The sequence below is a fragment of the Lampris incognitus genome, chromosome 1 (assembly GCF_029633865.1).
Source record: "Lampris incognitus isolate fLamInc1 chromosome 1, fLamInc1.hap2, whole genome shotgun sequence".
Taxonomy (NCBI): Eukaryota; Metazoa; Chordata; class Actinopteri; order Lampriformes; family Lampridae; genus Lampris; species Lampris incognitus.
The window spans coordinates 106,244,919-106,258,744 of record NC_079211.1 but is presented as its reverse complement, the minus strand read 5'-3'; the positions used below and the strand labels follow the sequence as shown (position 1 = coordinate 106,258,744).

Genomic DNA, 13,826 nt, shown 5'->3' with positions numbered 1-13,826 from the left:
ACCTGGAGGAAACCTATGCGGACACAGGGAGAACATGCAAACTCCACACAGAGGACGACCCGGGACAACCCACCAAGGTTGGACTACCCCAGGGCTCAAACCCAAGACCTTCTTGCTGTGAGGTGACTGCGCTAACAACTACACCGCCCTTAATTCAGTTACCTCCAAAACATAATCAGATCATCTAGGGACCAGTTCATGTCCTTTTCTAAAAAAAAAAAAAATCATGTAATTTATTGCAGCTGTTTTTGCACATATTTGTTGACGGACAGAAAAACAAACGGCAGCAGAAACAATACCCTTAGGGGCAAGGTAAAAAAAACAAAACAAAAACCTAAACAGATGTGGAGTATGACCTATTTGTGCAGGTCAACAGAGCCAGGGGATAGAGTATGTGCATCCCGCTATCACGGGCATGTGCTGGACAGACACATAGACGTGTATGTGGAGCAGTAGTCTGCACGCGGTACATTAGGCCCTCCTGGGTCATTTACTGACACGTCAACATTTCAGTCTGCCAAGGCTCTTTGGAGATCTTGTTCTAACGCTAGCCAGTTTTAACACTAATGCTGGCCTCATTTTGAACCGAACTGATCGCCTCAGTTGCATTTTCAGATTCAAGTTGTAAACATAGTTTTTGTCCTATTCTAAGTCTGATGTCTTGGGTAATTCAGGTTTAAATCCTGTCGTGTGGTAGAACAGTTGTATAGTTGTTGGCATGCTGCTACCTGGGACCAGGCTGGATGTGGCACAAGTTGATGTAGAAAGGCTGTAAAAACATGGAATTGGTCCTGCCAACACAGGTATCGCCATGTTCGAATCCCCGTGTTACCTCCGGCTTGGTCGGGCGCCCCTACAGACACAATTGGCTGTGTCTGCGGGTGGAAAGCCGGATGTGGGTATGTGTCCTGGTCGCTGCACTAGCGCCTCCTCTGGTCGTCGGGCGGCGTCTGTTCAGGAGGAGGGGGAATAGCGTGACCTTCCCACGTGCTACGCCCCCCCCCCCCGGCGAAACTCCTCACTGTCAGGTGAAAAGAAGTGGCTGGCGACTCCACATGTATCGGAGGAGGAGGAGGCATGTGGTAGTCTGCAGCCCTCCCCGGATTGGCAGAGGGGGTGGAGCAAGCCACCGGGATGGCTCGGAAAATAGGATAATTGGGAGAAAAAGGGGGGAAACCCCCCCCCCCCCAAAAAAACATGGAATTGGCGACACAATTTACACCAAGTTGCAACCGACATTGGAGGAAAGGACGGAAGCTGCATGTATTTCTTTATATATTAAAGTGGGTACAACGCTTTTAGTCATTCAGTATACAGCCATTAAAGCCCCTTTGTTTTTGGTAACTATAAATATATACAAATCTTTAAGAAACGAAAAGGATTTTAAAATCTCATTTGAATGTTAAAAAAAGCAGACACTAATTCCATAACACAATGCAGGAATATCTGCACGACAACACAAAAGACCCAATTTTTTTAGTGACCATGAATATACATGAACCATCTTTAGTCTTTTTCTTATATCGAGTCCACAATGATAAATGTTTACCCAGTCAACAAATGCACCAACGATAAAACGGAGACAACTGAAATACGGCTAAAATGTGTGGCTACACAAAGCGTGGAGAGAGAAATATTTCCGGTCACCTCTTTGCAGTAGATTTACGAACTCCATTCAGATCATCTCTGCCCGTCTGTGAGCCTGGAATGTGGTGTGAGTTGACGGTTGTAATGTGTGGTACCGTTCAGAGAGAGGTTCGGTTTCATACGGCGTGCAGGCTGCAGCCCATCTACACGCTGGTTTAGAAAGGAAGGAAGACACTTTATTTGGTGCTGTAGGCACGCATGCAACAAAATTCATCCTCTGCACTTAACCCATCCTATTGTATAGGAGCAGTGGGCAGCTGCAGCGCCCGGTGACCAACTCCAGTTCTTCTTCCACTGCCTTGCTCAGGGGCACAGGCAGGAGTATTAACCCTAACACGTCTTTTTTTTTTTTTTGATGGGAGGAAACCGTAGCACCCTGGAGGAAACCCACGCAGACACGGGGAGAACATGCAAACTCCACACAGAAAGGAACTGGGATGGCCCGGGGTTCGAACCCAGGACCTTCTTGCCGTGAGGCAACAGTGCTAACCACCGGGCCACCGTGCTGCGGGAATTCTCTGTTTCGATTTTTATAACAGATGAGCGATTTCTCAGAGGAAAATCAGCTAGTGCAATCCCTGATACCTGTTTAACATACAGCATGTTTCCAAATGCTCGCTTGAGAAGTCTTGTGCATTTCATTTACTTTGGAAAAATATTTGTTCTGAGCCAATAACATTTACTTTGCATAGATACATGGATATAAAAACATACAACTCTTCTGATAAACATAATTGATCCACTCACAGACAGCATACAACACAATGCACTGTACGGTGGCGAACATGTTCTCATAAAATAAGACTGGATTGGTGGTGATGGGCTTATCATTTGGCTGATCGCAGCTCTCATAAAGCAGATAACCAGCCCCACCAGTAACTTATCTAATGTCCTTTAAAAAAAAAAAATCACAAGAAGAACTCATAGGCATCCTCATGCAGTTCCCCCATCCAAACCACACAGAGGCAGCAGAGTTCTGCACCTCCTCCAGCTGTCATCACATTTAGGAGACGTCGCTGGAGAAATCCTGTCCGTTCAGCCATCTCCACTCGCTCAGCACCTATGGGCACAAGCAGGAAGGTGGTGTCGCTGACATTTTTCAGAGACAGTGTGTTTCTGTGTGTGTGTATCATGAGTTACAAGTCGCTTTATGAATGAATGAATGCCTTTATTTGTCATTGCAAAGCTGTACAATGAAATTAAGTTGATGACAATCTTTGTTTTGGAGGTGCTGAGTGCCAAGTTGTTACTACTGGAGCACCATACTGACAGTTTGTGGACCTTATCCCTGCAGGCAGACTCATTGCCTTTCTGTATTCGTCCCACCACAGTAATGTCATCTGCCAGTTGTATCACGGTATTTGTACTGTGGGTTGGTGTGCAGTCATGTGTGTAAAGTGAATAGAGAAGGGGACTCGGCACGCAGCCCTGTGGAGCTCCGGTGCAGAGTGTCGGGGTCGACGATGGGTGTGTCCCCCAGCCGGCCTGACAGTCTGTGGACGATTTGTTAAAAAGTCTTCACCCACATAGCAGCGACACAATCAGTTGTGTCAATCACTTGAAGTGCCCTTTAGCAAGACACTAAGCCCCGACCAGCTTAAACACTCCGTGGATATTCAACTTGCAGTGTAAGATGGGTCAGCGTTAAGACAGACACCGAAAACTGGTTTACGCAAGCTAGAAATACTGTCATAGGCAGCAGCACCTGTCTGTCATACCAGGCAAGTGACTGATTTGCTAGACCGATACCGGGGAGCAGATAACATTTTTTCTTCATGCATCATCGGACGTGGCCACATACCTCCATGCTGCTCTCCGATTCCTGGATGGTGTCGTGCAGCAGACTCTGGAGTCGACTCTCGAACGTCCTGCTCTCCTCCACTAAGGAATCATCACTGAAGACACACCGCGCAACAAACACACAATGCTCAACTACCAAATGAGATTGCTGTATGTATGGGCGATGATTTTGTGTGTGTACATTCTTGTGTGTGTGTGTGTGCACTCACAACTGCTGTAGGCTGTGTCTGGGGGTGGTTAGGTGGGTTACAGAGGAGGGGGTTCGTATGCCATCGGGACTCCCACTCATGGGACTGCGAACCTTACTCTAGATAAGGAAAACACATTATTCGATAACACTTTCTATGAAGCTTGCATCTATAAGCATGTATAACACCCATACTTTCCTATAATGTGTATTACAGTGACTAACGGCTATGGCTGAAGACTGTGAAATAGCACTGAAGTCTCATTATGCATCTCTACAAAACTTCAGCAAAACAAGTTGGCTATGATGCATTATGACATTTGACAGATAAACGGGCTAATGATGACATATTTATAATGCATAAGTCCGTTTTAAATTGACATAATGTATCATAAAGGTTGTTATGAGGTGTTGTGAGGGCGTATACATGGTTATAATGAATCTTATAATGACTTATAACTACACTTATAGGGCATTATAGATGCTTATAGGGCGTTATAGATGCAAGCTTCATAGAAAGTGTTACCCATTATTCTATACTGCTATTTATTTATGGTCTGCACATGCTTGATGGTTTATCAGGGCTTGACAATTGTGGTAAAAAACATATATAAAGCAGATTATATTGATACTGATAGACAGATTATATATAAATCAGATTATATTGATACTGATAGATTATATATAAATCAGATTATATTGATACTGATAGACAGATTATATATAAATCAGATTATACTGACACAGATTTTTCAGCCCTTGTTGACATCTTGACATCTTTCAGCTATGTGAGATGCCCGATATATTATTTAATGTTTTATATTGACAGAACAATAAATGACCTGATATGTGTTAATGCTGCAAATGCGCCAGTGTTCTATTATTCCCCCCCCTTTTCTCCCCAATTGTAACCGGCCAATTACCCCACTCTTCCGAGCCGTCCCAGTCGCTGCTCCACCCCCTCTGCCGATACGGGGAGGGCTGCAGACTACCACATGTCTCCTCCGATACATGTGGAGTCGCCAGCCGCTTCTTTTCACCTGACAGTGAGGAGTTTCGCCAGGGGGACTTAGCGTGTAGCAGGATCACGTTATTCCCCCCAGTTCTCCCCCACCCGAACAGGCATCCCTGACCGACCAGAGGAGGCGCTAGTGCAGCGACCAGGACACGTACCCACATCCGGCTTCCCACCCACAGACACGGCCAATTGTGTCTGTACGGATGCCCAACCAAGCCGGAGGTAACACAGGGATTCGAACTGGGGAGCCCCGTGTTGGTAGGCGACAGAATAGACCGCCACGCCAACCGGACGCCACCCGGTCTTCTATTATTAAGTGTAAAAACAACTGATAATCATGTAATTGATAACATTGATTACATATGGTTAACAATGCAGCCTAAATGTGCGTGTGTGTGTGTGTGTGTGTGTGTGTGTGTGTGTGTGTGTGTGTGTGTGTGTGTGTGTGTGTGTGTGTGTGTGTGTGTGTGTGTGATTGTCCGAGTGAGAGAGAAGGGCTATTGTTCACATTATCTATCTATGAAGTCCTGCTATGACATCCCAGGCTGTCCACAGCACAACATTGTCATCGCATCACACACCATCGGCCTGGTGGCTCAACACGTCAAGTGAGCACCATGTTGCTTCAGGCCTAAGTGCAATATCCTGTCTGAATCCTGCTCAGGTCGACGTTTTCACCACTCTCCGCTTTACAAATGGCCCCAAAAAACAGTAAGATAAAGGTCTGATGTGGTGTGCCGCACTCACACAGGCCACTTTCAGCAGGTTCCACAGCTCCCTCTGTCGTCTCTCCTGCAGACCCATGAGGACCTGCTCGCTCTCGGCCATCCTCTGGACCACGCCCTCCACCTTGGGTAGAAGCTCCATCACTCGCTGGCGACACACCACCGTCTTACTGCAGGGAACACGAACACACACACACACACACACACACACACACACACACACACACACACAAAAGGTTATCTCCAGTTCCTCCATGCTGCAGGGCCTCCATGCTGGTCATGGTTGCCAGCTAATGAAAATGATGGTGGGTGCTCATCAAGAAGCAGACTGATAAAAGCACACATAGAAGGGTGTCCGGATGTGGGAAGCCGGATGTGTCCTGGTCGGAAGCCGGATATGTCCTGGTCGCTGCACTAGCGCCTCCTCTGGTCGGTCGGGGCGCCTGTTCGGGGGGGAGGGGTGATGGGGGGAATAGCATGATCCTCCCATGTGCTACGTCCCCCTGGCAAAATTCCTCACTGTCAGGTGAAAAGAAGCGGCTGGCGACTCCACATGTATCGGAGGAGGCATGTGGTAGTCTGCAGCCCTCCCCAGATCGGCAGAGGGGGTGGAGCAGCAACCGGGATGGCTCGGAAGAGTGGGGTAATTGGCTGGGTACAAATAGGGAGAAGGGGGGGAATCCCCCCCCCATCTTTTTGACTATTCATTTATAATCTTTGTTAAAATCCCCATGTGTGGGTTCTTTTATCTGACAGTGGGCAACAGCATGACTCTTAGTCCAGTTCTTAACACATACTGGCCTGCTCAGCAATGCGTTTTTGATTTGGCTAAGCGTACCTGTTTTTCTTTCTTTTTTTCTTTTCCACTTTTTCTCTCCAATCGTATCCTGTAAATTACCCTACTCTTCCGAGCCGTCCCGGTCGCTGCTCCACCCCCTCTGCCGATCCGGGGAGGGCTGCAGACTACCACATGTCTCCTCCGATATATGTGGACTCACCATCCGCTTCTTTTCACCTGACAGTGAGGAATTTCACCAGGGGGACGTAGCATGTGGGAGGCTCACGCTAGTTCCGCCCGCCCGCCCGCCCCCCCCCACCAAACAGGCGCCCCCGACTAACCAGAGGAGGCGCTAGTGCAGCAACCAGGACACATACCCACATCCGGCTTTGCACCCCTGTAGGGAAGCCCGACCAAGGCAGAGGTAACATGGGGATTCGAACAGGCGATCTCCGTGTTGGTAGGCAATGGAATAGACAGCTATGCTACCCGGACGCACCTATTTTCCTTTCTATTTCATATTTTATTGCATTTCTTAGAGACAGGCCGGATGGGAGCAAACATTTCGGGGCACTAAAGCTCCTCAGCATCAACAGAGTTGGCACCTATGATCCTACTTAATGTGGTTATTAAGAAGCCACACTAACACACTAGGACTCTTAAGTGAAGTAAAGGAAATTATTTTTTTTTGATATTGTAAAATTTGCACTGTTTTGGGCATCTGGGTTGTGTGGCGGTCTATTCTGTTGCCTACCAACACAGGGATCGCCGGTTCGAATCCCCGTTGTTACCTCCAGTTTGGTCGGGCGTCCTGACAGACACGATTGGCCGTGTCTGTGGGTGGGAAGCCGGATGTGTCCTGGTCACTGCACTAGCGCCTCCTCTGGTCGGTCGGGGCCCCTTTTCGGGGGGGGGGACAGGGGGGAATAGAGTGATCCTCCCACGTGCTACGTCCCCCTGGTGAAACTCCTCACTGACAGGTGAAAAGAAGCGGCTGGCAACTCCACATGTATGGGAGGAGGCATGTGGTAGTCTGCAGCCCTCCCCGGATCGGCAGAGGGGGTGGAGCAGTGACCGGGACGGCTCGGAAGAGTGGGTTGGCCGGACACAATTGAGGAGAAAAGGGGGAGAAAAAAATTGTGTACTGTTTTGCGTGTTTTCTGAAGCTTTTCAGTGCTTTCTCCAGAACGTAGCACAGAGTACCTGAGGTGTGTGTAGAAATCTCGGAGCTTCCTCTCGTAGAACTGCGTGGCCTGCACCACCAGACGCACCACCTCCTGACTGTCCCCTGGACACCTCTGGTCTGACCAAGGAAAGGAGAGCAGAGGGGGGGTGAGGAGGAGAAGGAAGGATATGGTCATTTTTACACGCCGACGGGGAAATGTTGTCATGGAAATTTTGGAAAAGTGTGAATAAAAGTTGAAAAGCGTAAACTTAAAAACGATTTGTCTTGCGGTCAGACCTCTGGGCTTCTCTCGGAGCTTGCGGAACAGCTCCATGGCCTTTCCCTCACTGAGGAAGAGGAGAAGAAAATAAAGGAGAAGGAAAGAGAGGGAGAGAGGGAGAGAGCGAGAGAGAGGGAGAGAGAGAAGGAGAAAGAGAAGGAGAGAGAGGGAGCGAGAGAGGGTGTGAGAGAAGGAGAGAGAGGGGGGGGGAGGATCAAAGTCAGAAAGAGCATTTATTTTGTTGTCATTGTGTTAAGAGTCACACCAGTCTTACAGTGTGTCCAGGGCCTCCCCGCTCCTCCAGGGCTGTCTCTGTAAGTCCACTATGTCTGTCTGCAGCTGCATCATCTCCTCCTCCAGCTCAGTCACCCTGGCCTGATCACACACACACACACACACACACACACACACACACACACACACACACACACACACACACACACACACACACACACACACACACACAACTTGTCATGTTTCAAATTATTACAACACATATGTATAGACATAGGCACTGGCGTACTAGATATACTGTACACACACACACACACACACACACACACACACACACTGACTGTACCTGACCACAGCTGACTGCAGTCTGCTCCATTTCCCGCCATACGCTGAGCAGCTTCTCTGACGCTGCAAAATGTCATAAATCCATTATCAGTCAGCGGCACGAGTGTTTATCTCCAATAACTGACCTCAAGGCTACGTTCAGAGAAATACACGAGCCATCGACCTAAAGCCACGTTCCATCCATACAAACGTGCTCTGGCGTCACCGTACCGATCCCCGTGGCCCTCTGCTCCTGGTACTTGTCCATGTCTATGTGAAGGCTGGTGGTGAAGAACTCCAGCTTGGCGGTGAGTCTCTGGTGCATGGAAACCATCTCGTTCTTCTGCTTGGACAGCGACGAACTGTGCCTCAGCAGGCTCATGCTGGGGAAAAATGGAGGATAAAATATCTTATCAAGCTGAGCGGCGCGAATCGAGTCAAGTGAGCGTGTGTGTGCGTGTGTGTGAGTGTGTGTGCGCGTGTGTGCGTCAGTGTGTGCACGCTTGTATCTCACATGGCAGCCTTCTGCCCTTGCTGCAGTCTCTGCCAGTCTTCTTTCAGGGAGCGGATGGTGTGCCAGGCCTGACCGCAGGTCCTCCTCAGATGGCTGTAGGGAAGAATATGCTTCGGGTCGGCGTCTGCGTTAGGGCCAGAGAAAGAGGTGCGGAGAGAGAAAATACACACAGGCCCACAAAGAAACGAAGCTCGAGTACTCTTGTAGCATTTGTTTTTTTCTTCATATAATTAACTGAGAGGGAAAAAAAAGGTGTGCTGTGCACTCACGGACAAAGCGTATGTTTTCGGGGAGGGTGCGAGGACTGGGCTGGGGTTCATAACTGCAGGAAGAGCGATCGAACAAGAAGACCAGAACCATGTCTGTCCAGCGTCCATCTATCTTCTGCACACATACAATTACAGTCTCTCTTTAGTACCTTGCTTATTTGGCAACCATGTTTTTTGGGGGGATTTTTTTTGTGGATTTTTTCCCCCCATTTTTTTTCTCCTCAATTGTATCCGGCCAATTATCCTGCTCTTCCGAGCAGTCCCAGTCGCCGACTACCGCACGCCTCTTCAGATACACGTGGAGTCGCCAGCCGCTTCTTTTCATCTGACAGTGAGGAGTTTCACCAGGCGGATGTAGCGCCCCCCTCCCCTTCCCCAAACAGGAGCCCCGACCGACCAGAGGAGGCGCTAGTGCAGCGACCAGGACACGTACCCACATCCAGCTTCCCACCCGCAGACACGGCCAATTGTGTCTGTAGGGACGCCCAACCAGGCTGGAAGTAACACGGGGATCGCCTGTTCGAATCCCCGTGTTGGTAGGCAACGGAATAGACCGCCACGCTACCCGGACGCCCACCGACCACGTTTTCACATGCCGGGAATTTGACTTGATGGGTTGCTTTCAGGATACGTGTATATATATCACATTCTTAACTGTGCACACAGAGCATGGAGCCAGAAAAAGGAGTCTTGAACCTCGGATGGTCGGACTCATCCTCAAAAAAGGCAACACTTATTAAGTCTTTTCTGCGTGTGTGTGTGTGTGTGTGTGTGTGTGTGTGTGTGTGTGTCGTTGTGTGTCTGTCTGTGTGTTCTTCTGTCAGTCTGTTAGTGTTGAATAAAAGCAGTCTAGTCTTGTCCTCCTCGAGTCATTCCTCATAATTACCGTGTAATCCACAGCATACTGCAAGGCCTCTACGTGGGTCTCCAAGGGAAGTCCCGCCTCCAGCAGCAGCTCCTGATTGGCTGGAGGGATGTCGGTGTCTCTTTCTATTCGCTGCTGCAAGTCAGCCACACTCTCATTGGCCAAGACAGAGTACGTGAGGATTTTAGCAGAGACCATGTTCAGGACATGAACCAGCTGCGGGAAAAAGGACAAGAGAGATGTCGAGCGTGGTTTCAACACAACCCCGCGGGCAGCAATAGGGCAAAACCAGGGAAAGCGCAAGACCCAACAACTGAAACGAACAAAGGAATGAACCTTGAGCTGCAGTATTAACTCGAGCTGAGAGAAGCAGTCGCTGGGTGTGGACTGTGGGTCCTTGCCTCGCTCCTGGGGGGACCACTTTAACATCAGCTGCAGCCACTTCTCCAGCTTCTCCAACAACAGACTGGAAGAACACATCTAATATGTCGCACAGTGCTTCTCATTGTCACAAGTGAGCACTTTTGTGTGTGTGCGTGTGTGTGCACATAAACACATCTGTGTGTGTGCGCGTCACCTATTGAGGTTGTTGGGCTGGGGCAGGTGTTTGGAAAAGCGGACCTCTGTGGTGAGGTCCTCATAGACCACAATGTCATCATCTTGCTTCATCCTCAGTTTATTATGCCTGCAAAAGGAAGAGTGAGGATTACGCTAGAGAGGAAGAGGAAGAGAATCGTGTGAGACTCAAAACATAATGTGATGAATCCGGGTATGGCGTTTGATGTCTATCGTTATTCTACACCCCCCCCCCCCCCCAGGGGCACTGGCAGTGGTGCCGGACACGTTTCCTTCAATTCTCTGACCCGATACACCCTTTTTATTGTATCTCAGTGTGTCGAAACCCAGTTGTGTGACTATATTTACCTGGAATGAAGCCTATCATTGCTAAGCATTCGTTTTTTTAGAAAAGGTGTCTTTCAGCAGTTTATTATGATAACTTGAGGCGGCGGAGCAAAGCAACAATGAGTCATGGGATTGTGTTTGCGATTTTGTTGGATCGGAGAACAAAGGCAGGTCAGATGGCTTTGTAAGGGGTGAAATTTCATGAGGATGAAATGGGGGTCCACCCCTGCATTTTCCTAGAACTTGTCCTCTCCTGTATACAGGAACGCATTGAAAGAAAATTAACAATCACCTCCCTACTGTGCCTTCGGCCAAATTTGAAGAAATTAATCACTTCTTGGAGATAAGGGGATTAGGGAAATGAGATCTAATCTGTGCTGAATGTGCTGTAAATGGTGAACCATTTGGTTCTGTTGGTAACTGGTACGTAGCAAGAGGAGCAGGAAGCTGGTCGTACCAGGGTACGGGCTGCCACGTCGGTAAGAAGGGGCGAAAACCTGTGATGCATTCAAACACCAGCGTCCCGAAGCTCCAGTAGTCCACAGTGACGGTGTACTTCTGCCTCTCAATGAGCTCTGGCGCCTGCAAGACGGGGAGTAGGACGTTTTGAAAAATGAGCGAAACAAAAGAGCACGCCAGAAAAAAGACAAGACAAACAAGTGTTTACCGCCGTTTCATCACTTACCAGGTACTGCAGGGTTCCCACAAATGACGTGCACAGGCTGCTCTGGTCCAGCTCCTTGGCATAGCCCAGATCTATGATCTTGTGGATCAACTGAGATTTGTGGAAATGAGAGTGAGTGAGTGAGTGAGTGAGTGAGTGAGTGAGTGAGTGAGAGAGTGAAAGAGAGAGAGCGAGAGAGAGAGAGAGAGAGAGAGAGAGAGGGGGGGGGGGGGGGAGCTGCAGACTGCCAACAAAATCACATCTGTATTTTGTCTGCAATCGGTGTTAGAGAGCCTGGCTCATGTTCACATTCTGATAAATATAGTCTCTTTTTTTTTTGGATTTTTCCTCATTTTCCCCCCAATGGTACTTGGCCAATTACCCCAATCTTCTGAGCCGTCCCGGTCACTGCTCCACCCCTGTCTGCCGATCCGGTCCAGGGAGGGCTGCAGACTACCACATGCCTCCTCCGATACATGTGGAGTCGCCAGCCGCTTCTTTTCACCTGACAGTGAGGAGTTTCACCAGGGGGATGTAGCGCGTGGGAGGATCATGCTATTCCCCCCAGTTCCCCCTCCCGCCTGAACAGGTGCCCCGACCGACCAGAGGAGGCGCTAGTGCAGCGTCCAGGACACATACCCACATCTGGCTTCTCTCCCGCAGACAAGGCCAATTGTGTCTGTAGGGACGCCCGACCAAGCCGGAGGTAACACGGGGATTTGAACCGGCGAGCCCCGTGTTGGTAGGCAATGGAATAGACCGCCATCCGGATGTCCAATGAGACATTTCCATCCTGATGGGAGTGGTCTCTTCCCGTATGACAATGCCCCCACCCACAGGGCACGAGGGGTCACTGACTGGTTTTATAACATATGCTATGGCCTTTACAGTCACCATATCTCAACCCAGTTGAACACCTATGGGAGTTTTTGGACTGACGTGTGAGACAGCGCTCTCCACCATCATCATCTAACCACCAAATGAGAGAATATCTTTTGCAAGAATGGTGACCATCCCTCCAGTAGAGTTCAGAGACTTGTAGAATCTATGACAAGGAGCACTGAAGATGTTCTGGAGGTTTGTGGTGGCCCAATGCCTTACTAAGACACTTTAGGCTGGGGTTTCCTCTCATTTGTCACCCGTCTGTGTATAAAACCAATTACAGCTGGTGTGGTTGCAGTTATGATTGTCTTCACAAGTAAAAAAACAAAAACAAAAAAACTCACCCTCTTCTCTCCCTGCTGAAGAACAATATTCTCAGGTTTCAGATCCCTGTGGATGATCCGCTTGTTATGGAGGTAGGTGAGAGCTGAGGCTGTGGGAGAGAGCAAGACCCAGCAGGGGCAGAGGTTTAGTAAAGACCACCATAGATATCAAAGACGGTTGAATCAGTTCATCAGGACACAATGTTTAAATGTTGTATCCAGCTGAACTGATTCAACCTTCTTTGATTTTCTTTTTTTTGAGGGAGGGGGTTTTCTCTTCCCTTTTCCCCCCCAGTTGTATCCGGCCAATTACCCTACTCTTTCAAGCTGTCCCGGTCGCTGCTCCAACCCCTCTGCTGATCCAGGGAGGGCAGCAGACTACCACATGCCTCCTCCGATACACGTGGAGTCGCCAGCCACTTTATTCCACCTGACAGTGAGGAGTTTTACGAGGAGGACGTAGTGCGTGGGAGGATCACGCTTTTGCCCCCAGTTTCCCCCCCCCAACCAGGTGCCCTGATCGACCAGAGGAGGCACTAGTGCAGCGACAAGGACACATACCCACATCTGGCTTCCCACCCGCAGACACAGCCAATTGTGTCTGTAGGGATGCCCGACCCAGCCTGAAGTTACACGGGGATTCGAACCACCGATCCCCGTGATGGTAGGCAACAGAATAGACCGCTACGCCAACCGGACGCCCCCTTCTTCTTTGATATTCTTGCCTGGATTCTTGAGCATGCGTCAAGACACTGCCATAGACAATGAATGGCCACTGAGTTGCCTGACCATCACAATGAGCGACTACAAACGCGCTCATGATTTCGATGCTTCATGAATTCAGCTTCTGTCTCAATATGCCAGAGACAGAAACTATCACATGGGCCACTTGTTTGCATGTACATCCTCAGAATTGTAACTTTATTGTGTATAACTGTCCGCACAGTTAAAAGGGGTTTGTCTACATTTACAATTGAAACGGCATTGTGACCTTTCTTGTGCGTCAGTGCAGTGAATAGCGAGAGGGTGTTGGCGCAGGGTGTTAAGTGATGTGGAACTCGTAAATTTCGAACCCTTGGTGTGTGTGTGCATCTGTGTGTGTGTCGGTGGGTGCACCAGTGCGTGTACATCTTTCTATGGTAACATTTATAGGGATCACTCAGTATCAGCTCAGGAAGTGTCCACTAATGGCTCACAGGAAAGGGAGTTTCGGTGTGCGTCTCAGTGTGTATGCACGTTTGTGTAAAA

General features: G+C 49.1%; 1 protein-coding gene across 2 annotated transcripts in view; it reads right to left on the bottom strand.

Annotated features, from left to right (window-relative positions):
• Nucleotides 1-1,238: 1,238 nt before the first annotated feature.
• ikbkb (inhibitor of nuclear factor kappa B kinase subunit beta) overlaps nucleotides 1,239-13,826 on the bottom strand; it is a 31,707-nt gene continuing 19,119 nt past the window's right edge. Inside the window, exons 6-22 of one of the 2 annotated variants that reach the window (XM_056289077.1) lie at nucleotides 12,600-12,688; nucleotides 11,395-11,484; nucleotides 11,167-11,291; nucleotides 10,384-10,491; nucleotides 10,143-10,272; nucleotides 9,828-10,022; nucleotides 8,942-9,056; nucleotides 8,673-8,796; nucleotides 8,390-8,541; nucleotides 8,181-8,242; nucleotides 7,875-7,975; nucleotides 7,618-7,667; nucleotides 7,359-7,458; nucleotides 5,400-5,547; nucleotides 3,657-3,754; nucleotides 3,449-3,542; nucleotides 1,239-2,707 (exon numbers count right to left, since the gene is read on the bottom strand). In XM_056289077.1, coding sequence (XP_056145052.1) covers nucleotides 2,651-2,707; nucleotides 3,449-3,542; nucleotides 3,657-3,754; nucleotides 5,400-5,547; nucleotides 7,359-7,458; nucleotides 7,618-7,667; nucleotides 7,875-7,975; nucleotides 8,181-8,242; nucleotides 8,390-8,541; nucleotides 8,673-8,796; nucleotides 8,942-9,056; nucleotides 9,828-10,022; nucleotides 10,143-10,272; nucleotides 10,384-10,491; nucleotides 11,167-11,291; nucleotides 11,395-11,484; nucleotides 12,600-12,688 — 1,838 coding nt within the window. In that variant the 3' untranslated portion in view covers nucleotides 1,239-2,650. Of the gene's footprint in view, nucleotides 2,708-3,448; nucleotides 3,543-3,656; nucleotides 3,755-5,399; nucleotides 5,548-7,358; nucleotides 7,459-7,617; nucleotides 7,668-7,874; nucleotides 7,976-8,180; nucleotides 8,243-8,389; nucleotides 8,542-8,672; nucleotides 8,797-8,941; nucleotides 9,057-9,827; nucleotides 10,023-10,142; nucleotides 10,273-10,383; nucleotides 10,492-11,166; nucleotides 11,292-11,394; nucleotides 11,485-12,599; nucleotides 12,689-13,826 lie in introns of those variants that run through there. The other variant, XM_056289151.1, reaches the window with a different exon arrangement.